This window comes from Tachyglossus aculeatus, chromosome X1 (assembly GCF_015852505.1).
Source record: "Tachyglossus aculeatus isolate mTacAcu1 chromosome X1, mTacAcu1.pri, whole genome shotgun sequence".
NCBI classification, from domain to species: domain Eukaryota; kingdom Metazoa; phylum Chordata; class Mammalia; order Monotremata; family Tachyglossidae; genus Tachyglossus; species Tachyglossus aculeatus.
The window spans coordinates 121,560,312-121,585,670 of record NC_052101.1 but is presented as its reverse complement, the minus strand read 5'-3'; the positions used below and the strand labels follow the sequence as shown (position 1 = coordinate 121,585,670).

General features: G+C 51.7%; 1 protein-coding gene across 1 annotated transcript; it reads left to right on the top strand.

Moving 5' to 3' along the window:
- The first annotated feature begins 2,751 nt into the window (after positions 1-2,751).
- On the top strand, positions 2,752-24,759 carry TMEM161A (transmembrane protein 161A). Its single transcript, XM_038771807.1, has 13 exons — positions 2,752-2,857; positions 16,010-16,236; positions 20,333-20,436; positions 20,902-20,982; positions 21,184-21,281; positions 21,629-21,785; positions 22,097-22,248; positions 22,573-22,633; positions 22,733-22,876; positions 23,376-23,489; positions 23,735-23,909; positions 24,204-24,300; positions 24,445-24,759. The coding sequence occupies exons 1-13, from the start codon at positions 2,752-2,754 to the stop codon at positions 24,729-24,731; spliced, it is 1,803 nt and encodes a 600-aa protein (XP_038627735.1). The 3' UTR covers positions 24,732-24,759.
- Positions 24,760-25,359: the final 600 nt, after the last annotated feature.

Here is a 25,359-nt window from a genome sequence, read left to right as displayed (position 1 = left end):
GTTTATTGAGCGCTTACTGTGTGCAGAGCACTGTACTAAGCACTTGGGAAGTACAAGTTGGCAACATATAGAGACGGTCCCTACCCAACAACGGGCTTCATCAGTAGCCTCTGCCCCAAGTAGGCCCTACCCTTTCTCAGCTGCCCATGGGTGGGGATGGCAGGGACTTGGGCCAGTCAGTCAGTCCGTCAATCAATGGTATTTACTGGATGCTTACTGTGTGGGGAGCACTGTACTATGCACTTGCAAGAGTACAGTATAACAGATTTGTTCCCTGCCCACAACGAGTTTACAGTCTAGAGGGGCTAGGAGGGGGCTAGGGCTAGGGGCGAACACCCCAGATCGGGAAGGAGCAGGACCCCAGCATTGATCTGTAGGGTTTGGGGGGTCGGGGCAGGGAGCCTGTGCTGGGGGAAGCCTGTCATTCACACATTCATTCATTCAATTGTTTTTATTGAGCTCTTACTGTGTGCAGAGCACTGTACTAAACACTTGGAAAGTACAATTCAGCAACAAATAGAGGCAACCCCTGCCCACAATGGGCTCACAGTCTAGACGCGGGGAGACAGGCATCAAAACAAGTAAACAAGCATCAATAGAAATAGAATTATAAATAGATATGCATCGTTAAAATAAATAAATAGAATTATAAACATATACTTCTATACACAGGTGCTGTGGAGAGGGGAGGGGGGCAGAGCAAAGAGAGTAAGTCGGAGCGATGGCTTATTAGAGAAGCAGCATGGCTCAGTGGAAAGAGCCCGGGCTTTGGAGTCAGAGGTCATGGGTTCAAATCCCAGCTCTGCCAACATGTCTGCTGTGTGACCTTGGGCAAATTACTTAACTTCTTGGAGCGTCAGTTGCCTCATCTGTAAAATGGGGATGAAGACTGTGAGCCCCACGCGGGACAACCTGATCACCTTGTATCCCCCCAGCGCTTAGAACAGTGCTTTGCACATAGTAAGCACTTAACAAATGCCATTATTATTATTATTATTACCTCTCAACCCAGAAGGCCAGAAGTTTTGGGCTGGGGGACTCTATCTTGAATAGCCAGCGAGTGGGGGACCCTCAGAGCCTGGAGATGCTGTAGAGAAAGTCTAGAAGTGTCCACTGACTTGTCCAGTCTCTGGTGAGCTTTATGTGGGGCTGAAGGATACCTGTTGGGGGGGCTGGGGGGGGGCAGAGGAGGGGACTGGGCTGTTTGTGTGTGTGTGTGTGTATGTGTGTGTTAAGGTATTTGTTAAGCGCTCACTATGTGCCAGGCACTGTATTAAACACTGGCGTAGCTACAAGCTAATCAGGTTGGACACAGTCCATGTCCCGCATGGGGCTCCTAGTCTTAATCCCCATTTTGCAGATGAGGTAACTGAGGCGCAGAGAAGTCAAGTGACTTGCCCAAGGTCGCACAGCAGACACGCGGTGGAGCCTGGATTGGAACCCAGGTCCTTCTGACTCCCGGGCCTGTGCTCTAGCCACTAGGCCACGCTGCTTCTGATAAGGGCTGCCGACCCTGGACTCGGGGAGAGAGGGGATGTGGGCATCTTGGGTCTCCTAGGTTGATGTTTTCTCTCTTTCTTGCAGGAAGCAGCCATCTAAGCCACCAGGCCCCACCCCATCCACCAATTTGTACTTCCCAAGTGCTTAGTACAGTGCTCTGCACACAGTAAGCGCTCAGTAAATACGATTGATGATGATGATGATGATGATGATCCACCACCAGGCACAGCAGACCAACAGAGAGGAGCAGCGGGGCTAAGTGGAGTCAGAGGTCATGGGTTCAAACCCCGGCTCTGCCACTTGTCAGCTGGGTGACTTTGGGCAAGTCATTTAACTTCTCTGTGCCTCAGTCTGTAAAATGGGGATTAAGACTGTGAGCCCCCGTGGGACAACCTGATCACCTTGTATCCTCCCCAGCGCTTAGAACGGTGCTTTGCACATAGTAAGCGCTTAACAAATGCCATCATTATTATTATGGGGGCCACAGATTGGAAGCAGAGATCAGTTGGTTAGAGAGTCTTGAGCTCAGGGCCGTGACACCAACTGTGGAGGGGGACAGAAGAAGGTAGCTCTGGTCTGGGGAAACTCCTGGGCCTGGAGTGGGACTGGGGTGGGTCAGCCTCAAAACTTGGAATAATGACCTATCCGGAGGAGTACAATGGGGCTCCATTCATTCATTCAATGGTATTTATTGAGCACTTACTGTGTGCAGAGCACTGTACTAAGTGCTTGGGAAGTACAAGTTGGCAACATATAGAGAGGGTCCCTACCCAACAATGGGCTCACAGTCTAGAAGGGGGAGACAGACAACAAAACAAAACATGGGGACAGGTGTCATCAGAATAAATAGAAATAAAGCTAGATGCACATCGTTAACAAAATAAATAGAGTAGTAAATATGGCCAAGATCTACTCCAGGTCTACCCCACCCGGCTATGCCCCAGCCGCTCTCCCTTCCAGCTCTACCCCACCATTCCCCCGTTCAGCTGGACCCCAGATCCCAACGACCCTGACCCAGCTCTTCTGTGCTCCTCCCCAGGTGGCAGGATTGGAGTTGGAAGCCCGAGGAAGGGATGGAGGGGAAAAAGAGCAGTTCTCAGAACTGCGGAGGGCTCAGGGAGCCCAGGTCCAGAGGACCAGGGTGGCCAAGGTTGGCCGAGCCTAGACGGAGCTGAGCACTGCAGGGCTCCCTGCCTCTCACCACTGAGATGTTCTCCACTGGAGGCCGAAATCCCCGCCCAAGGCCTCTGCATGTATGAGCGGCGTGTGAACGTGGAGGCGGGCACGGACAATCGTCTGCGTATGTTTGGGGGCGTATATGGATGTGCAGGCGTGGTCGCGCAGTCTTGGTATATCTGTAGGTGCACACAAAATGGGTGGAAGTGTGTTGCAGGCCCGGGGTATGTGGGGGAATATGGGTGTGAGTCCCAGCAAATGGGGGGAGGGGAGGATTTGTCTTTTTAATGGTATTTGTTAAGCGCTTACTATGTGCCGGGCATCGTACTAAGCCCTGAGATAGATAGAAGCAAAACAGATTGGACACAGTTACTGTCCCACACAGGGCTCACAGTCTTAATCCTCATCTTACAGATGAGGGAACTGAGGCCCAGAGAAGTGAAATGACTTGCCTAAATTCACCCAGCAGACAAGCAGCAGAGCCGGGATTAGAACCCAGGTCCTTCTGATTCTCAGACCCGTGCTCTATCCACTAGGCCATGCTGTATCTCCAAGACCCACCTCCAGACTAATGCTAGGCCTGCCTTTAGCCTGGGTCACCCGGGGGTCGGCGGGGGAATCAGGGCCAGCCAGAAGGATGCCAGCCTTGCCCCATGTGCTGTTGCCCTCCCTTCCCCCAAGCAAAGACAGGGCATCCTCGCCCAGCAAATCCCCAGTCTCTCACTGAGGCTGCCTGGGAGGAGACTGGGTGAGGAGCGTGGGCACCCCAGTCCTAACTCGCCCAATGGAGGAGGGCTTCGTTGGAAAAAGATGCCAGGACGCCCAAAGACCGCAGGACACCTGAGGCAGGATCCTTTAGGGCAGAGTTGGGTTGCTTTGGCCGGGGTGGGTGGGTGGGGATTTGATCCTGAGCCTGAGCTGGAGTTTCTGTCCCTTCCGATTCAGTGTTAATCTGGACAGATCAGGGAGAGGTTGCTAGAAAGGGGGCAAGGAGAGCAGCCCGCCCCACCCCCAGCCCACTGTTGCCTCTTTCGCCCTTCAAGGGGTGGAGTCAAACTGAGAGCTTGTGGCTGCTGTCATTCCTCTCCTGGGCTTGGGAGGGCAAGGGATTGGGAGCATTGTGGCCTAATGGTTAAACCAAAGGGCCTAGGAGGACCTGGGTTCTAATCCCAGCTCTGCCACTCGCCTGCTGGGTGATCTTGGACAAGTCATTTATCTTCTCCTTGCCTCAGTTTCCTCAACCTGTCCCTCCTTCTTAAACTGCAAGCCCCAGGTGGGACAGGGACTGTGTCTGACCTGATTAATTTGGATCTTCCCCAGTGCTTGGCACATAGTAAACGCTTAACAAGTACCATAGAAAGGGGGTGCCGCTGACAGCACTAAACATTCCAATCAATCAATCAATCAATCGTATTTATTGAGCGCTTACTGTGTGCAGAGCACTGTACTAAGCGCTTGGGAAGTCCAAGTTGGCAACATATAGAGACAGTCCCTACCCAACAGTGGGCTCACAGTCTAAAAGGGGGAGACGGAGAACAAAACCAAACATATTAACAAAACAAAATAAATAGAATAGATATGTACAAGTAAAATAAATAGAGTAATAAATACGTACAGACATATATACAGGTGCTGTGGGGAAGGGAAGGAGGTAAGATGGGGGGGATGGTGAGGGGGACGAGGGGGAGAGGAAGGAAGGGGCTCAGTCTGGGAAGGTCTCCTGGAGGAGGTGAGCTCTCAGTAGGGCCTTGAAGGGAGGAAGAGAACCCCAGAATTCCAGAACCCTTCTTTCCGAATCCCATCTTATTTAAACGAATAAAACATTAATTTTTAAAAAAACCCAGTGTGTATTTTCCTTGTCAGAATGACTAGTGTTTGTACTTCTGTCCATTCCTGGTGATTTGCATACGTTTCTTGTTTTGAAATTTCTAAGACAATCTCCATTGTGTGCATCACTACGCAGTTGTAACAGAACTAAAGGCAGCAGAAGGATGCACGTGAAAGGGCTCTTGACAGAAATTCACAGAACCTATATAGTTGCTGATGACCAAATGGGGACAGATCAGCCTAAAGCTGGACTGTCCAGTATAAAGCCAGATCAATTGGCCAAGGAGGGTCAAAGCTCTCTTTCCAGGACCTCCTGGATTTCACCTGTCAGCCAACTCAAGTAATAATAATAATAATGGCATTTATTAAGCACTTACTATGTGCAAAGCACTGTTCTAAGCGCTGGGGGGATACAAGGTGATCAGGTTGTCCCACGGGGGGCTCACAGTCAACCCCCATTTTACAGATGAGGGAACTGAGGCCCAGAGAAGTGAAGTGACTTGCCCAATTGGCAGAGCCGGGATTTGAACCCACGAGCACTGACTCCAAAGCCCGTGCTCTTTCCACTGAGCTACGCTGTACATCCACATATCTTCTAGCCCTTGTAGATCCTCTCTAAAATCCTCTCCCTCCGGGCGCTTCCCCTTTTCAGGGAAATCTGGAAAGGAGTGAACAGGTCACCCTTTCATTCCCCCATTCATTCAATCGTATTTATTGAGCGCTTACTGTGTGCAGCGCACTGTACTAAGCACTTGGGAGAGTACACTACAACAATAAACAGACACATTCCCTGCCCACGATTCCCAGCCACGCCGTGGCCCTGGAGTGTTGCGGGGCAGGAAAGAGTGGGGACGATGCCCACCAACACTATTGTAGTCTTTCAAACAATTAGAACAGTGCTTTGTGCAAAGTAGGCACTCAATAAGTACCATTGAAGAATTGATTGATTGATTGATTGATTGACAGTTGGGTTGGAGTGGTCTTCCCCCCCCGTGAGCCCACTGTTGGGTAGGGACTGTCTCTATATGTTGCCAAGTTGTACTTCCCAAGCGCTTAGTACAGTGCTCTGCGCATAGTAAGCGCTCAATAAATACGATTGATGATGATGATGATGATGACCTATTGGGGAAGAGGAGATCGACCAGCTCTAAACTCTGTAAGGAACCACAATCCACTCAGTTTATCCATCATCAATCGTATTTATTGAGCGCTTACTGTGTGCAGGGCACTGTACTAAGCGCTTGGGAAGTACAAATTGGCAATCAATTTATCCATTAATACTATTAATTGATAGTACAGCACCAACTGTATACAGAACAGTACTTAAACACTTGGGAGAGTATAGTAGAACTAGACATGATCCCTAGCCTCATTACGATCTAGTCAGGGGAAACAGAAACTAGAGTCAATTAATAATAATAATAATAGTAATAATAACGTTGGTATTTGTTAAGCGCTTACTATGTGCCAAGCACTGTGCTAAGCGCTGGGGTAGATACAAGGTAATCAGGTTGTCCCACGTGGGGCTCCCAGTCTTCATCCCCATTTGGCAGATGAGGTAACTGAGGCCCAGAGAAGTTGTTAGAGAAGTTAGAGAAGCAGTGTGGCATAGCGGATAGAGCTCGGGCCTGGGAATCAGAAGGTCATGGGTTCTAATCCCGGCTCCGTCGCTTGTCTGTTGTGTGACCCTGGGCAAGTCACTTCATTTCTCTGGGCCTCAGTTAACTCATCTGTAAAATGGGAATAAGACAGAGTGCCACGTGGGCCAGGGATTGTATTTACTTGCATCCACCCCAGTGTTTAGTACATAGTAAACACTTAACAAATGCCAGAGAAGCAGCGTGGCTCAGTGGAAAGAGCCTGGGCTTTGGAGTCAGAGGTCATGGGTTCAAATCCCGGCTCTGCCACTTGTCAGCTGTGTGACTTTGGGCAAGTCACTTCACTTCTCTCTGCCTCAGTTACCTCATCTGGAAAATGGGGATGAAGACTGTGAGCCCCCTGTGGGACAACCTGATCACCTTGTAACCTCCCCAGCGCTTAGAACAGTGCTTTGCACATAGTGAGCACTTAATAAATGCTATTACTAAGGAACTTGCTGAAGGCGACACAGCTGACAAGTGGCAGAGCCGGAATTAGAACCCATGACCTCTGACTCCCAAGCCCGTGCTCTTTCCACTAAGCCACGCTGCTTCTTTGTAAATTAGAATAATGATGGCATTTGTTAAATGCTTACTATGTGCCAAGCACTGTTCTAAGTGCTGGGGGGGATACAAGGTAATCAGATTGTGCCACATGGAGCTCACAGCCTTAATCCCCATTTTCCAGATGGGGGAACTGAGGCACAGAGAAGTTAAGTGACTTGGCCAAAGTCACACAGCTGACAAGTGGCGGAGCCGGGATTAGAACCCGTGACCTCTGACTCCCAAGCCCGGGCTCTTTCCACTGAGTCACTGAGGATGTAATAGAGAAAAAAGACATGTGCAGATGTGCTTCTGGGGGTTATGAGTACATAACATGCTTAGAACATTTGAAAATGCCAAAGTGGCAGTTGGGAGATAAAAAATGGGGGGATTAGAAATTAATTGGGGTACACCTCAAACTTAAGTGCAAAACAGAACTCTTCATCTTCCCACCCAAACCCCGTCTTTCCCATCACTGTAGACAACACTGCTGCAATTCCCGTCTCAGTAGCCCATAAGCTTGGCATTCTCCTCAATCAATCTCTTTCATTCATGAGAAGCAGCATGGCTTAGCGGAAAGAGCATCATCATCATCAATCGTATTTATTGAGTGCTTACTGTGTGCAGAGCACTGTACTAAGCGCTTGGGAAGTACAAGTTGGCAACATATAGAGACAGTCCCTACCCAACAGTGGGCTCACAGTCTAAAAGGGGGAGACAGAGAACAAAACCAAACATACTAACAAAATAAAATAAATAGAATAGATATGTACAAGTAAAATAAATAAATAGAGTAATAAATATGTACAAACATATATCCATATATACAGGTGCTGTGGGGAAGGGAAGGAGGTAAGATGGGGGGGATGGAGAGGGGGACGAGGGGGAGAGGAAGGAAGGGGCTCAGTCTGGGAAGGCCTCCTGGAGGAGGTGAGCATGGGCTTAGGAGTCAGAGGACGAGGGTTCTAATCCCGGCTCCACTACTTGTCTGCTGTGTGACCTTGGGCGAGTGGCTTCACTTCTCTGTGCCTCAGTTCCCTCATCTGTAAAATGGGGATTAAAACTGTGAGCCCCAAATGGGACAACCTGATTACCTTGGATCTACCCCAGTGCTTAGAACAGTGCTTGGCACATAGTAAGCGCTTAACAAATGCCATCATTATTACTTTAATTATTATTCAACACACACATTTCATCTGTCACCAAACCCTTTCAGGTCTGCCCTCACAACATCGCTAAAATCCACACTTTTCTCTCCATCCCCACTGCTACCACGTTAATCCAAGCGCTTATCTTATCCCGGCTTGATTACGGCAGCGGCCTCCTTGCTGACCCTCCCATCTCTCCCCACTGCAGTCTACACTTCACTCCGCTGCCCAGATCATTTTTCTAAAAAGAGTTCAATCGATGTTTCCCCGCCCCTCAAGTGGTCGCCCATCCGCTTCTGCATCGAACAGAAACACCTTACCATCAGCTTGAAAGCACTCAGTACCAATTTGTACAAATTGCCAATTTGTACTTCCCAAGCGCTTAGTACAGTGCTCTGCACACAGTAAGCGCTCAATAAATACGATTGATGATGATGATCTAACATAGTTGACAGACCAGACTTCCTGCAAAGCCTTATCCAAAGCACATCTCCTCCAAGAGACCTTCCCCAACTAAGCCCTCATTTCCCCTACTCCCTCTCCCTTCTTTGTTGCCCTTGCACTTGGATTTGTATTCTTTAAGCCCTTGATATATACTTTCCCCTCATCCCCGCGACGCCTCTGTTCGTATCCATAATTTATTTTAATGTCTCCTCCTCTACACTGCAAGCTCCTTGTGGGGAGGGTACGTGTCTACCATTTTTTATGGTATTTGTTAAGCACTTACCATGCGTCAAATATTGTTCTAAGTGCTGGGATAGACACCAGATCTTTTGTATGGTACTCTCCCAGCCAATTAGTACAGTGCTCCACACTCAGAAAGCGCTCGATAAATAAAATTGATTGATTGATATAGCTAAGTGTTCTGTGGGTAAGGGTGGGATGAGCATAAAAGTGCTTAAAGGGCTGGAGATCCAAGCGGTGATGCAAAGGGGAGGGCAAATAGGGTGGGGAAAGGAGGAGTTCGGCTGGACCCCCAAGGTGGTAGATCCAAAATAAATAGGAAGAAACGCTTCTTCGAGCGTAGGGAATTTGTTTCCGTAGGATGAGCCAGACCAAAAAAGCGGCAGGTTTAAGAAGGTTTTGTCTGTGTTGGTGGACCAGGGATTTACCAGAGGGAAAGTTAAGGACTGTATTGTACTCTCCCAAGTGCTTAGTGCAGTGCTGTGCGTACAATAAGTGCTCAAGAACTCATCATCGATACTATTTATTGAACAGTTACTGTGTGCAGAGTACTGTAGTAAGCGCTTGGGAGGGTACAAATACAACAGAGTTGGCGGACATGTCAATTGATAAATGCCGTCGATTGATTAATTGGACGTGGAGGAGAAAATTAAGGATGCTGGATGATGTGTCCTTAGTCGGGAGGATGGGAGTCCAGGAGGGTAGCCATCACACGGATCCTCCAAACATCTTGTTGCCATGGAGACAGGGAATTGGGCTGGATGAGCCCTGGGTGACCTAGCAATGGCCTTGTGCACGGGCTGACATTCCTACGCACGATGCAGGGCAGAAAGAGGGAGAGGGGTGAGAGTCAACACACGCCTTCCTTTCCCAACCCTGCCCACTTTCTTACCGTCCAGGCTGAGCTCATCCCAAAGACCTCCCGAGGAGCATATAGGCACCGTATTCAATAATAATAATAATAATAATAATAATAATGGGCATTTGCTAAGCGCTTACTACGTGCCAGGTACTATACTAAGCACCGCGGCGGATCCAAGCCAATCGGTTTGGACACAGTCCCTTTCCCCTGTGGGGCTCACAGTTTCGATCCCCATTTTCCAGATGAGGTAACTGAGGCACAGAGAAGTGAAGTGACTTGCACAAGATCACACAGCAGACAAGTGGCGGAGCCGGGATTAGAACCCATGACCTTTTAGACTGTGAGCCCACTGTTGGGTAGGGACTGTCTCTATATTTTGCCAATTTGTACTTCCCAAGCGCTTAGTACAGTGCTCTGCACATAGTAAGCGCTCAATAAATACGATTGATGATGATGATGATGATGACCTTCTGACTCTTAGGTCCGGGCCCTATCCACTGCACCACGCTGCTTCTCTAAGGTTACCCTTCAATATGAATCATCAGAGAAGCAGCGTGGCTCAGTGGAAAGGAGCACGGGCTTTGGGGTCAGAGGTCATGGGTTCAAATCCCGGCTCTGCCAATTGTCACCTGTGTGACTTTGGGCAGGTCACTTCACTTCTCTGTGCCTCAGTTACCTCATCTGGAAAATGGGGATGAAGACTGTGAGCCCCACGTGGGACAACTTGATCACCTCGTATCCTCCCCAGCGCTTAGAACAGTGCTTTGCACATAGTAAGTGCTTAATAAATGCTATTATTATTATTATTATTATTATTATTATTATCTTCCCTGTAGAGCTCCTTCCCTAAGAAGCAGCGTGGCCTAGTTGAAAGGGCAGAGGACCGGGAGTCAGAGGACCTGACTCTGCCACTTGCCTGCTGGGTGACCTTGGGCAAGTGATTTCACCTCTCTGGACCTCAGTTTCCTCATCTGTAAAACAGGCATTAAATTCATTCATTCATTCAGTCGTATTTATTGAGCGCTTACTGTGTGCAGAGCACCGTACTAAGTGCTTGGGAAAGTACAATATAACAATAAACAGACACATTTCCTACCCACTATGAGCTCACAGTCTAGAGGAGGAGACAGACATTAATATGAATAAATAAATTACAGATACGGACATAAGTGCCGTGGGGCTGGGCAGGGGGGATCATCATCAATCGTATTTATTGAGCGCTTACTGTGTGCAGAGCACTGTACTAAGCGCTTGGGAAGTACAAATTGGCAACATATAGAGACAGTCCCTACCCAACAGTGGGCTCACAGTCTAAAATGAATAAAGGATGAATAAAGGATGAATAAAGGGAGCAAGTGAGGGTGCTGCAGAGGGGAGTGGGAGAAGAGGAAAGGAGGGCTTAGTCAGGGACGGCTTCTTGGAGGAGATGTTCGAGGTTCAATCGTATTTATTGAGCGCTTACTGTGTGCAAAGCACTGTACTAAGTGCTTATCTGCCTTCAATAAGGCTTTGAATGGGAGGGGGAGTAATTGTCAATCAGATTTGAGGAGGGAGGGCGTTCCAGGCCAGAGGCAGGACGTGGGCCAGGGGTCGGTGGTGTGATAGACGACATCGAGGTACAGTGAGAAGGTGGGCATTAGAGGAGCGAAGTGGGCGGGCCTGGTTGTAGCAGGAGAGTTGGTACATTGTTAGTGTTGAACAAATGCCACTATTCTTCCACTTAGAGATCAGAGAGATCTCGAGGACTGAGAACCCTAGGCATTCGGGATAATGAGCCAACAAGTCTTTGTGGAATCCCACGGGAATGCTGACCCTGTCCCTGCCCCCAAAGAACTACCATTCCATATTGAGGAAGTGGCAGAAGAGACAGTCACCACAGATCGGAAGCCCTGGGGGTTAGGACACTTTTCAAATACATTCAGGTAAATGTAAGAGGGAGCATGGGGTTCAGCGTGGCTCGGTAGAAAGAGCCCGGGCTTGGGAGTCAGAGGTCATGGGTTCTAATCTTGGCTCCGCCACTTGTCTGCTGTGTGACCTTGGGCCGGTCACTTAACTTCTCTGTGCCTCAGTGACCTCATCTGTAAAATGGGGATTAAGACTGTGACCCCCTGTGGGACAACTTGATTACCTTGTATCCCCCCAGCGCTCAGAACAGTGCTTTGCACATAGTAAGCGCTTAATAAATACCATTAAAATAAAATAAAAAATAAATAAATAATCTCGGCTCCGCCACTTGTCTGCTGTGTGACCTTGGGCCGGTCACTTAACTTCTCTGTGCCTCAGTGACCTCATCTGTAAAATGGGGATGAAGACTGTGAGCCCCACGTGGGACGACCTGATTACCTTGTATCTACCCCAGCGCTTAGAACAGTGCTTGGCACGTAGTAAGCGCTTAACAAATACCATCATTATTATTATTATTATTATTATTATTATTATTATTATTATTATTATTATTACTGTATTTGGCTCAGGAGCCTCAGTGGACATCTTTGCCCAAAGGTACCACAACAGGTAAACCGATTTTCTCTAAGCGGTGTGGCCTAGTGGATAAAGCAAAGGCTGGGGAGTCCGAGGCTTCACCGCCTGTCTTGTGTGTGACCTTGGACAAGTCCCCTAACTTCTCTGTGCCTCAGTTAAAACAAGGGGGACTAAGACTGTGAGCCTGATGTGGGACATGGATTGGGTCCAACTGGTTTATCTTGTACCTACCCCAGCTTTTAGCACAGTGCAAAGCACCCTCTCGGAGTCACACCCGGAGAGTTTCCAGTACTCTACCAGACTGTGGGATAGGGACCGAATTTGATTATCTTGAATCTACCCCAATGCTTAGCACAGTTCTTTGGCATACAGAAAGTGCTAAAGAAATGCTATTATTGTTAGTAATTCAATTGAATTCAATTCAGTCATATTTATTTAGTGATTATTGTGTGCAGAGCACTGTACTGAGCACTTGGGAGAGTACGATATGACAATAAACTGGCGCATTCCCTGCCCACAACGAGCTTACAGTCTGCTGTGTGACTTTGGGCAAGTCACTTAACTTCTCTGGGCCTCAGTTCCCTCACCTGTAAAATGGGAATGAAGACTGTGAGCCCCACATGGGACAACCTGATCACCTTGTAACCTCCCCAGCGCTTAGAACAGTGCTTTGCCCATAGTAGGCACTTAATTAATGCCATTATTATTAGTAGTAGTAGTAATAATATCGTAATTACTAATCATAACCAGTAACAATACATACTATATTATGTAATATAATACATAATATATTACAGTATTGTGTGGTATGATTATACAAATATATAAATAAAAGTAATAATAATAATAGTATTGCTGTTTTCCATTAGACTGCAAGTTCTTTGCAGGCAAGGAATGGGTCTATTGTTCTATGCTCTCCAAAGTGCTTAGTACAGTGCTCTGCACACAGTAAGCGCTCAATAAATACCGCTGAATGATTGATTGATGGTTTCCTGCTTTATCCTTGCTCTTCAAACTGCCTTTGCCATCACTGAGTAATTTTTCCTGTCTTCCCTATTCAATTGTAAGCTCTTTGAGGGACAGGATTGGGTGGCTTGCTGCTCTTGTAGAGTGGCTAGACTTAGTATGTGCTCAATAATAATAATAATAATGGCATTTATTAAGCGCTTACTATGTGCAAAGCACTGTTCTAAGCGCTGGGGTGGTTACAAGGTGATGATCAAGGTGATGATGAGCGCTTAGTACAGTGCTCTGCACACAGTAAGCGCTCAATAAATACAATTGAATGAATGAATGAACAGGTTGTCCGACGAGGGGCTCACAATCTTAATCCCCATTCTACAGATGAGGTCACTGAGGCCCAGAGAAGTGAAGTGACTTGCCCAAAGTCACACAGCTGACAATTGGCACAGCCGGGATTTGAACCCATGACCTCTGACTCCAAAGCCCGGGCTCTTTCCACTGAGCCACGCTGCTTCTCTGATTGATTGATACCATTGATTGATTGTCAGGGGAGCTGAAATCAACCTGGGGATTTTTATTTTTTGGGGGGGGCGGCGAGTGAGTGAAATTTAGAAGCTCCCAGCTCATCTCCCCACCTCAAGTTCTTCTACATGTAGCTTCTTCCTCCAAGGCTGGACTAGTGGGGATTCACCTTCTTATAGCCCTATATATATATATATATATATAGGTTCGATAGATATAGATATATATATATATACGCATCCATATATATCAATAAATATATATGTATACATCTATAATCCTATTTATTTATATTGATGCCTGTTTACTTGTTTTTGATGTGTATATATCTATAATTCTATTTATTTTGATGCCTGTCTCGCCCCTTCTAGACTGTAAGCCCGGTGTGGGCAGGGATTGTCTCTCTTTATTGCTGAATTGTACTTCGCAAGCGCTGAGTACAGTGCTCTGCACACAGTAAGCGCTCAATAAATACAGCTGAGTGAATGAGTGGACCTGGGTTCTAATGCTGCCAGCACCACTTCTCTGCTGTGTGACCTTGGGCAAGTCACTTAACTTCTCTGTGCCTCAATTGCCTTACCGGAAAAATGGGGATTAAGACTGTGAGCCCCACGTAGGATAGGGGCTGTGCCCAACCTGATTGCCTTGTGTTTGCCCCAGCGCTGAGAAAAGTGCCTGATGCATAGTAAGCGCTTAACAAGTCTTTTAGACTGTGAGCCCACTGTTGGGTAGGGACTGTCTCTATATGTTGCCAACTTGTACTTCCCAAGCGCTTAGTACAGTGCTCTGCACACAGTAAGCACTCAATAAATACAATTGATTGATTGACTAACAAATACCAGCATGGTATAGTGGATAGAGTACGGGCCTGTGAGTCGGAAGGTCATGGGTTCTAATCCCAGCTTCACCACTTGTCTGCTGTGTGACCTTGGGCAAGCCACTTGGGCGAGTCACTTCACTTCTCTGGGCCTCAGTTACCTCATCTGTAAAATGGGGATTGAGACTGCGAGCCCCATACGGGACAGGACTGTGTCCAACCTGGCAAGCTTATATCTACCCCAGTGCTCCCTCAGTACAGTGCCTGGCAACATTGCCAAGATCTGCCCTTTTCTCTCCATCCAAACCGCTACCCTGCTGGTTCAATCTCTCATCCTATCCCGACTGGATTACTGCATCAGCCTCCTCTCTGATCTCCCATCCTCCTGTCTCTCCCTGCTTCAGTCTACACTTCACTCTGCTTCCCGGATCATCGCTGTGCAGAAACGCTCTGGGCATGTTACTCCCCTCCTCAAAAATCACCAGTGGCTGCCTGTCAACCTACGAATCAAGCAAAAACTCCTCACCCTGGGCTTCGAGGCTGTCCATCACCTCGCCCCCTCCTACCTCACCTCCCTTCTCTCCTTCTATAGCCCAGCTTATACCCTCCACTCCGCTGCCACTAACCTCCTCACTGTACCTTGTTCTCGCCTGTCCCGCCATCGACCCCCAGCCCACGTCCTCCCCCTGGCCTGGAATGGCCTCCCTCTGCCCATCCGCCAAGCTAGCTCTCTTCCTCCCTTCAAAGCCCTACTGAGAGCTCACCTCCTCCAGGAGGCCTTCCCAGACTGTGCCCCCTTTTTCCTCTCCTCCTCCCCCTCCCCCCCGCCCTACCTCCTTCCCCTCCCCACAGCACCTGTATATATATATATATATATATATATATATATATTATATATATGTATTTGTACAGCTTTATTACTCTATTTTACTTGTACATATTATTTATTTTGTTAATGTTGTGCATGTAGCTTTAATTACATTTGTTCTGACGATTTTGACACCTGTCTACATGCTTTGTTTTGTTGTCTGTCTCCCCCTTCTAGACTGTGAGCCCGCTGTTGGGTAGGGACCATGTATCCTCTCCCCCTCGTCCCCCTCTCAACCCCCCCATCTTACCTCCTTCCCTTCCCCACAGCACCTGTATATATGTATATATGTTTGTACATATTTATTAATCTATTTATTTTACTTGTACCTATCTATTCTATTTATTTTATTTTGTTAGTATGTTTGGTTTTGTTCTCCGTCTCCCCCTTTTAGACTGTGAGCCCACTGTCGGGTAGGGACTGTCTCTATCTGTTGCCAACTTGGACTTCCCAAGCGCTTAGTCCAGTGCTCTGCACACAGTAACCGCTCAATAAATACGACTGATTGACTGATTGATTAAAAGGGGGAGACAGAGAATAAAATGAAACATACTAACAAAATAAAATAAATAGAATAGATATGTACAAGTAAAATAAATAAATAAAGAGTAATAAATCTGTACAAACATATATACAGGTGCTGTGGGGAAGGGAAGGAGGTAAGATGGGGGGGATGGAGAGGGGGAGAGGAAGGAAGGGGCTCAGTCTGGGAAGGCCTCCTGGAGGAGACTTAGACTGTGAGCCCACTGTTGGGTAGGGACTGCCAACTTGTACTTCCCAAGCGCTTAGTACAGTGCTCTGCACACAGTAAGCGCTCAATAAATACAACTGATTGATTGATTGATCGTTTCCCTTGACGGTCCGGCAGTCGAAGAGCACCGCCTTCCCGGGCACTACTACAACTCCCGGCATGCAAAGCGGTCCCGGGGCACTACTACAACTCCCGTCATGCAAAGCGGCCCCCCGCCCGTTCTCTCCAAGGGAAAGGACACGGGGGTCTTCCGCGGAGGCTCTGGATCCGCCCTGCCATTGGCTGGGGGGCCTGCCAATCATCCCCAGAACCGCTGGTGATTGGCCAGAGCGTCCGGCCGGGCGGGGATTCCGCGCCGGAGCCTTTTAAAGCGTTGGAAGAAGAAGGCAACCCTCCCTCCTTCCCCCGACGCCTGCAGCTGTTGCATGGTGCGCTCCGGCCTGGGCCCTCCACAATGGTGAGTTGCAGGCTTGGGCCTCCCCCCTTCGTTGCAGGGGTAAAGGGGGCCCGGCCCGAGCTCTCCCTCCGGCCGGGCACCTCCATCTAACATGCCCTCCCCCCCTAAGGATTGTAACCTCGTGATGGGCTGCCAACGTGTCTGCTAATTCTGTTGTACTGCAGTAATAATAATAATAAGGGCATTGATTAAGCCCTTACTATGTGCAAAGCACTGTTGTAAGCGCTGGGGAGGTTACAAGGTGAGCGGGTTGTCCCGCGGGGGGCTCACAGTCTTAATCCCCCTTTTGCCGATGAGGGAACTGAGGCCCAGAGAAGTGAAGGGCCTTGCCCAAAGTCACACAGCTGACAATTGGCGGAGCCGGGGTTTGAACTATATATTTATTTAATTTATTTGTACAGATCTATTTATTTTATTTTGTTAGTATGCTTGGTTTTGTTCTCTGTCTCCCCCTTTTAGACTGTGAGCCCACTGTTGGGTAGGGACTGTCTCTGTATGTTGCCAACTTGGACTTCCCAAGCGCTTAGTACAGTGCTCTGCACAAAGTAAGCGCTCAATAAATACGATTGATGGTGATGATGATGATGACCCCCTTCCTTCCTCTCCCCCTCGTCCCCCTCTCCATCCCCCCCATCTTACCTCCTTCCCTTCCCCACAGCACCTGTATATATGTTTGTACATATTTATTACTCTATTTTACTTGTACATATCTATTCTATTTATTTTCTTTTGGTAGTATGTTTGGTTTTGTTCTCTGTCTCCCCCTTTTAATCAGTCAATCAATCGTATTTATTGAGCGCCTACTGTGTGCAGAGCACTGTGCTAAGCGCTTGGGAAGTACAAGTTGGCAACATATAGAGACAGTCCCCTACCCAACAGTGGGCTCACAGTCTAAAAGGGGGAGACAGAGAACAAAACCAAACATACTAACAAAATAAAATACATAGAATAGATATGTACAAGGAAAATAGAGTAATAAATATGTATAAACATATATACATATATACAGGTGCTGTGGGGAAGGGAAGGAGGTAAGATGGGGGGGGATGGAGAGGGGGACGAGCCCACTGTTGGGTAGGGACTGTCTCTAGATGTTGCCAACTTGTACTTCCCAAGCGCTCAGTACAGTGCTCTGCACACAGTAAGCGCTCAATAAATATGATTGATTGATTGAAGTGACTTGCCCAAAGTCACACAGCTGACAAGTGGCGGAGCCGGGGTTTGAACTCGTGACCTCTGACTCCAAAGCCCAGGCTCTGTCCACTGAGCCACGCTGCTTCTCCACTCCCCCAAGCGCCTGGTACAGTGTAGTAAACGCTCAGTAAATACCACGGATGGGTTGATCGGTGAGGACCAGCTAGTGTGGGCAGCTCACAGGGGACAGGAGCGATGGCAAGCAGTCTGCGGGGTTCCGAGCGGGTTGCTCAGTCCTTGGGGAGCCCTAATAGGGAAGTTGGAGTCAATCAATCAATCAATCGTATTTATTGAGCGCTTACTGTGTGCAGAGCACTGTACTAAAGGCGGACTTGCTGGGAAGGAGCAGTGAGAAACGAGGGTGGGAAGTTGGGGGGCGGGGGGACAGTTTAAAGGGAATCTGGACCAGGAATGTTTGGGAGGCCCGCCAGCCCCACCTGACCTGGAATGGGATGAGCTGAGCGTCTAACTGGGTTATTGCGCCGATAGAAACATTGGAGCGTCCTCACTATGCCACACACACACACACACACAACGGTTCAACCATCACTGGTCTATGTACACCCACGTGCCTTCTAGACTGTGAGCCCACTGTTGGGTAGGGACCGTCTCTATATGTCGCCAACTTGTACTTCCCAAGCACTTAGTACAGTGCTCTGCACACAGTATGCGTGCAATAAAAACGATTGAATGAATGAACCCACGTGTGCACACATGAATACATACCCTCTCCCGTACGTATACCCAAATAGCGCCACAGTGCTTGACTTTGAAAGAATAAAGTAGTCCAAGCATGATAACTGATCATATCTATTCTATTTATTTTATTCTGTTAGTATGTTTGGTTTTGTTCTCTGTCTCCCCCTTTTAGACTGTGAGCCCAACTGTTGGGTAGGGACTGTCTCTATATGTTGCCAACTTGGACTTCCCAAGCGCTTAGTACAGTGCTCTGCACACAGTAAGCGCTCAATAAATACGATTGATGATGATGATGATGATCAAGCATCTACCCAGAGAAGTGTTTGCCTGATGATTATTATTCTAAGCTCGTGAGAGCCCCTGTTTTTGTCCCCAGGCTTGCGGGGGTCCCCCAGACACTTACGCCCGCTTCATTTATTTTTGAACGCTCTAGTTGTCGATGTTTTCATGTCAGCCTGCCCTGTTTGAGTGGCAGCGCCCTGTGGCCAGGGAACGTGTCAGTTTGTTACGCTATGCATCCTAAAAGCCCAGTACAGTGTTTTGCATCAGCTGGGAACTCAACAAATGCTACTACTACTACTGCCAACAACCTGCTGTTCAGGAGAGGGGAATCCTAGGCTGGAAGACAAGTGGCTTATCGAGAGGGTTATTTATTTATTCATTTTCCTTGTACATATCTATTCTATTTATTTTATTTTGTTAGTATGTTTGGTTTTGTTCTCTGTCTCCCCCTTTTAGACTGTGAGCCCACTGGTGGGTAGGGACTGTCTCTATATGTTGCCAACTTGTACTTCCCAAGCGCTTAGTACAGTGCTCTGCACACAGTAAGTGCTCAATAAATACGATTGATTGATTGATTGATTCTGTGACCCATCCCAGAGCCCCAAGGACTGTGACAAATCCTGTCCGTAACCTCCGGATCCCTCCCTAAGGAGCATCGAAGAGAGCAACCATCGTATGGTTCCTGCGAGCATCATGTTGGCATGGAGATTGAGTACAGGGCTGACCCAGTAATGCCTCCGTGTAGACGGGGTCCCATCTCCTCCCCCCGACCCGGAGTCCTCTCACCTATAATAATAATTGCGGTATTGATTAAGCGCTTATGTAGCAAGCATTGTACGAAGCACTGAGGTAGATGCAGAATAGTCAGGTCCGACGTGGGGCGCACAGGGTAAGTCAGAGGGAGAACGGGGATCGAATCCCCACTTTGCAGATGAGGGAACTGCAGCACAGAGAAGTTAAGCGACTCATCCAAGGTCATACAGCAGGGAAGTGGCGTGGCCGGGATTGGAACCCAGGCCCTGGCTCTTTCCACTAGGGCATGCTGCTTCCCTAGAGCCTACGGTTCTAGGTCCATAGACAGAATGCGACCCTCTCTGGTCTCTGGCTGTGGTTGCCCTCCCCTCACGGGGCGTGATGGAGGAGTCAAGCTGAGCGGGGCCCTGGTCGGCCCAGGCTCCCCGCTGGGCCGCTGCACCTCTAAAAATAGCTTGTCCTCTGAGTGCTGGCTCAAATCTGCCCGGGGAGTCCTGTTGGATTGAGTTTCCGCCGTTTGAGCGCCAAACACCTGTCCCTGGGCCACCCCTTCTGCCCTCTACCCTCAAGCCCCTCCCGCCTCCTCCTCCTCCCTCCGTGCCAACTCCCAGACAGGCTGGCATCTCCCCTGGTTCAGCATGGCCTAGAGGAGAGTACCCAGGACTAGGAGGGAGGAGACCCAGCTTCTAGTCTCAGTTCTGTCCCTTGTCTGCTGTGTGACCTCGAGCAAATTGCTTAACCGCTCTGTGCCTCAGCTATCATCCTCTGTAAAACAGGGATTAAATGCCTGTTTTCCTTCCCCCCCGAGTGAGCCCCGTGAGGAACAGGAACTGGGTCCAATCTGATGAACCTGGGTTCTAATCCCGGCTCTGCCACGTCTGCTCTGTGACCTTGGGCAAGTCACTTAGCTTCTCTGTGCCTCAGCTACCCCATCTGTAGAATGGGGATTAAATCCTCCTCCCTCTTAGACTGGTAACCCCGTGTGGGACAGGACTGTGTCCAATCCGATTAACTTGTATTTACCCCAGCTTTTGACACCTAGTAAGCGCTTAACAGATACCATCATCATTGTCATCATTACCCCCAGCATTGAGCACAGTACTTGGCCTATAATAAACGCTTAATAGCTCCCACGGCGGTGGTGGTTGAGATATTTATTCTCTTGCAGGCGGTCATGGGCGTGCAGCTGGTGGTGAGCCTGCTCATGGCCAGCCTCATGCAGAGGTTGGCTCCCCACTACTCCTTCGCCCGCTGGCTCCTCTGTAACGGCAGGTACCGTCCCCCCATCACGGCCTCTCTCCGGCCACCCCGGCTTCCTCTTCTAATTCCTGATTTCAATCAGTGGGATTTGGGCCCCGACTTTAGAGCGTCCAGGCCGGGGCCAGGGGCCTTCAAACAAGTACGTGGGCTCAGCTCCCACCCGGGTGGCCCGGGCTTGCCCACTCCGCCTCCCCCGACCTCATCTCTGCCCAGACCTTGTTTCCTCACGGTGCCACGCCGGGCCGTGACCTGGTGGATGGAGTCCATGGGGTGCAGGTTGTTGGGGGGCGGGAGGGGGGTCTGGAGCCCTGTGTCCTTGGATCTAGCTCTCCGCCGGGAGGGCGTGACATCGCTCAGCCCCGGGGGTCTCTTCCACTTCAACTCTGCTCCCGGGAGAGGCGAGCCGCTCTCCTCGCTGGAACAGGGAGAGGCCGCAGGATCCCAGATCTCAGCCCCCACCTCTGTCCTGTCCCGTAGCCTGTACCGCTACAAGCACCCGTCGGAGGAGGAGCTGCGGGTCTTGGCTGGGAAGCAGAAGCCCAGAGCCAAAAAGGAACGGTAAGCGGGCTCCGGGACCCCACCCGTCTTGTCCTGGCACCAGTGAGGAGGGGCGGCACAGCCCCCGGGCCTCGGGTTGGGGCAGCGAGGACCCAGGCCGTCCTGCCCTCCTAGCCCCCAGCGCTGAGGCCGGTGGGGTGAGCCGCAGCCGGGCCTGGATCCTGCCCCGGGACCGAACGTGGATCTGTGCCTCTCTGGCAGACGGCTGAATGGTGTGAGTGAGGAGAAACCCCTGTCTGTCCCCCGGGACATCAACCTGCACCTAGAGACCAGCCCCATCACTGCCGTGGACGCTCTCGGTAACCGCGGGACCCAGAAATCTCGCCGCAGGACCTGTGGCCGTGTCATTCCTTCCTCACCCGCCGTGGCTGTATAAAGCCTCCCGGCTCTGCTGGAGGAGGAATCCCTGTCATCCTTCACCCGTCTGGGCCACCTGGGCCTTTGTAACTGATTTGATTCGATTGTGGTGTTTAAGCACTTACTATGTGCTAAGCACTGTACTGAGTGCCGGGGTGGATATGAGCGGGTAACTGTTGCCTTGCCTCCCCTCACCCCCTTGCCTTGACTGAGGAAGGGTTGGGGTGGGAGGGGAGAGGTCAGCAGCCCCCAGACCCCTTAGGAAGTTCCTCCCCCTGCCCCCTCGTAGTGCTGCGATACTTCCTGGAGTACCAGTGGTTTGTGGATTTTGCCCTGTACGCCAGCGGCGTCTTCCTCTTCACCGAAGGCTACTACTGCCTGGTGGACCGGGCCAAGGAGGCCAACATCGGTGTGCTCTGGTGCCTGCTCACGGTCGTCTTCTCCGTGTATCCTCCAGCCAGAGCGGGCGGAGCCCGGGTCCGAACGGGAGGCCGGGGGAGTTGGAGGGGAAGGGAAGGGCCGGGCGGCTGGTCCCCGCTAGACTGGAAGATCCTCGAGGGCAGAGATCATGTCTACTGCCTTTTGCTGTCCCCTCCCAAGCACTCAATAAGTACCATTGAATAATCGGGACGTCCCGCTGGGCTGTACGTGTGCGGGCCGTATCCAGCCTCGGTCTCACTACCCACCCCCCGCGAGCGGGAGGGGAGCCGGAGCTCAGGGGAAACAGGTGGTTTCCTTAGCTCCCACCCCTCCCAAGGAAGGTGTTCTTCATGGTGATGCGCCTCTACTTCCGCTCGGAGGAGGGCGGGGAGCGCTCCGTCTGCTTGACCTTTGCCTTCCTCTTCCTGCTGTTGGCCATGGTGGTGCTGGTGGTGCGTGAGGACATCCTGGAGTTCGGCCTCGAGGCTGGTCAGTGGAGTTGGGGCTTCGGGGCCGGGCGGCTGCGGGCGTGCTGACCCTAGGGACCGGAGGGGCCTCTGCTTCCCTGGTTCGGGACTGAAGCCGGCTCTAGACCGTCCTGCCGTCCCCATCCTACTCAACACGCTTGCAAGCGTGTGTGTGCGCACGTGTGGGGGACTTCTGTCGACCCTCCTCTCCCCTCTGGGGCCCTATGCTCCTTGGGCACGGCGGAGACTTGAGGGTGGCACTAAGGCCTCCACCCTCGCCACCCCCACCCCTCTAACTCCACCCCTGCTCCCATGCCATCCTGAACCCCTCTCTGTCTCGCTCCAGGCCTGGCCAGCGTCACTCAAAACCTGGAGGTGTTGCTGAAGCAGCGAGGCTGGGAGTGGTCGTAAGTCCGAGGGGGCAGGGTCTCTGGGCCAGAATTTGCCACCTTGGGCTGACCTGGATGAGTCACCCTCACGCGCTCTCTCCCGCCCACCCTGCCCAGTATTCCCATCACCAAGCTGACCTTCAAGCTGGGGCTGGTGGCCCTCTGCTCCTTCCTCGGCGGGTGTCTCACCTTCCCGGGCCTCCGGCTGGCACAGACGCACCTGGATGCGCTCAAGATGGCGGCCGACCGGCCCTTGCTCCAGTTACGTGAGCTTGGGCTCGGGCCCTGTTGCGGGCGGGGGGGAGGAGAGGGACGGAATCATCGTCATCATCATCAATCGTATTTATTGAGCGCTTACTGTGTGCAGAGCACTGTACTAAGCGCTTGGGAAGTACAAATTGGCAACATATAGAGACAGTCCCTACCCAACAGTGGGCTCACAGTCTAAAAGGGGGAGACGGAGAACAAAACCCATCTGGAGTGGGGAGGCCGGGAGGTAGGTAGACAGGCCTGCCAGGGCAGAGTGCTGACCCCGGCCAAGGGACAAGCCCGAGGGGCGTAGCTAGAGCCCCGAGAATGGGAGAGGGGATGGCGCTCTCCGTGCCTCCTGTTGGCACCCAGTTCTTCCGTTGCCCTGGTTTCTCTCTGCCCCGCCAACTCGTCTGGTCTTGGGTTCCAGAGCGTGGGGGCGGGGGCGGCCGAGGGGAGGGCAGGGCGGTCGGGCTCCGAGCGAGGCTGAGCTGAGGTTTCCGGCCTACAGGCTCCTGCTCCATGCCAGCTTCCTGGCCCCGGTGCTGGTGCTGTGCCTGTGGATCAAGCCCATCGCTCGAGACTTCCTGCACCAAGCCCCCGTGGGGAAAACGGCCGTCCAGCTGTGTGTATCTCCGTGCTCCCCGGGAGCCAAACTGGATGTTCTGAATACCTTCAGCCTCAGGGGGCCCTTTGACATCTCCCGCCCCCCAGCCAGCTTAACGCACGCGGGTCTCTGCCGCCGGGGTGATTCCCTCCTCAGGCTCCCAGTCCCTCCTCATAAAAACTCCCCCACTCCCACCGGGAGCTGGTAGCCTCCAAGTTGAGCTGCCCCAAGCCCCCAACTGCCCTGTCTCCCTCCCGCTGCAGCCTCTCAGACTCGGCATTCGACTCCGCCCGTCTCTGGACCGTGGTGGCACTGTGCCTTCTGCGCCTGGCGGTGACCCGGCCCCACTTGCAGGCGTACCTGTGCCTGGCGGAGCGCTGGGTGGAGCAGCTGAAGAAGGAGGCCGGACGCATCACCATGCTGGAGATCCAGCGCAGGGTAGGTGAGGGCGGGTGGCAGGGAGGAGCCCCCTGGGACTTCCTGGGTCCCACCTGCGGGAACCGGTTCCGTCCGGCTGGCATCCGAAGAGGGCAGTGCCCGTCCACAACCCCCTGGGAGGTAGGAACGGGCAAGGCTTAGTCTCTCCTTTTGTGCACGGGGAGACCGAGACTCAGAGGGGTAAAGGGACCCACGCAGAGGAGCGGTGGCTGAGCCGGGTTTAGGACATGATCTCTTTCCTGGCCCAGGGCTGTTGAGTTGCCTCTTGGCCCTGACCCTCCCTCCCTCCCGCAGATTGCCCGCATTTACTGCTACGTCTCGGTGGTGAGTCTGCAGTACCTGGGCCCCATCATCCTCACCCTACACTGCACGCTGCTGCTCAAGACCCTCGGTAAGGCCCATCTGCCCAGGGGCCCGGGGCTTGGCTGAGATGGACGACGGGAGGGAAAGGAAGCAGAGCCGGCGCCCGCTGCGCTCAGCTTGTTGGACGGTGGGGCGGATGCTGCCGACCACGTTCACCTTCTCTGTCTGGCAGGTGGCTACTCCTGGGGCCTGGGCACCGTGCCCCCAGCCCCCTCCTTGCCCGCCGCAGCCCCGGCAGCCGGGCGACTCTCTTCCAGCCTGCCCGAGGAGGATGGGGAGGAGGATGACGTTCAGGCAACGGTGGAGCAGATCACGGGAGTCCTGGGGGCGCTGAGCGGCCTCTTCACGCCCCTCTTCTTCCGCGGCCTCTTCGCCTTCCTCACCTGGTGGACGGCCGCCTGCCAGGTGGTCACCAGCCTCTTTGGCCTCTATTTCCACCAGTACCTGGCGGTGTCCTAGCCCCTCCCCCGGGGTGGGGGGCATAACCGAGGGGTTTGGAGGGGGCAGGGGGGAACCGGAGGGGCAGAAGAGGCTGGACAACTTGGGACTCGGGCACTCCTGCCTCCTCCCTCCCACGAGTGGCAGAGGACAGGGGCAGGGTGGTAGGGCCGGGCCAGCAAGGAGCTCAGGACTGGGGGGCTCCGGCTTGACCTCTGCCTGGAGGAGGAGGGAAGATGCAGTGGCTTAGCCCCTTGCCCATTCCCCTGTGCACTAGCAGGGAGCCGCTGGGCTGGGCCACCGACCCCCGGAAAAGGTGGCTTCCCCCTCCACCCTCACTCCTCATGGCCACCCTCAGCCTTTCATCTGTGCCTTGTAACACTCCCCTTCTCCGGGCCTAGAGGCTGCAGCGGTGCTGGGGAAGATCACCAGCCCCAGGAGAAGGGGCTAGGGGACGGAGGGGTACTCTCAGGCTCAGCATCTCACTCAGAAGAGGCCGTCAACTGTCCTAGGGCCTTCCGCCCCAGCTCCTCAGCGGTGACCAGTTAGTGGGTGTGAGCCTGGCAGGGGTGCGGAGGACAACCGGGAGCGCGCGGCACTGAGGTCTGAGTCCATCTCATTGAGAAGAGAGAGAGCCGATCTCTGGCTG

Excerpts from the sequence above, each read along its gene's own strand:
- TMEM161A (XM_038771807.1), top strand. The coding sequence starts at position 2,752 with ATGTATGAGCGGCGTGTGAACGTGGAGGCGGGCACGGACAATCGTCTG. Across the intron at positions 22,249-22,572 it reads GGAGTTCGGCCTCGAGGCTG|GCCTGGCCAGCGTCACTCAA; the intron begins GTCAGTGGAGTT and ends GTCTCGCTCCAG. Across the intron at positions 23,490-23,734 it reads GGGAAAACGGCCGTCCAGCT|CCTCTCAGACTCGGCATTCG; the intron begins GTGTGTATCTCC and ends CTCCCGCTGCAG.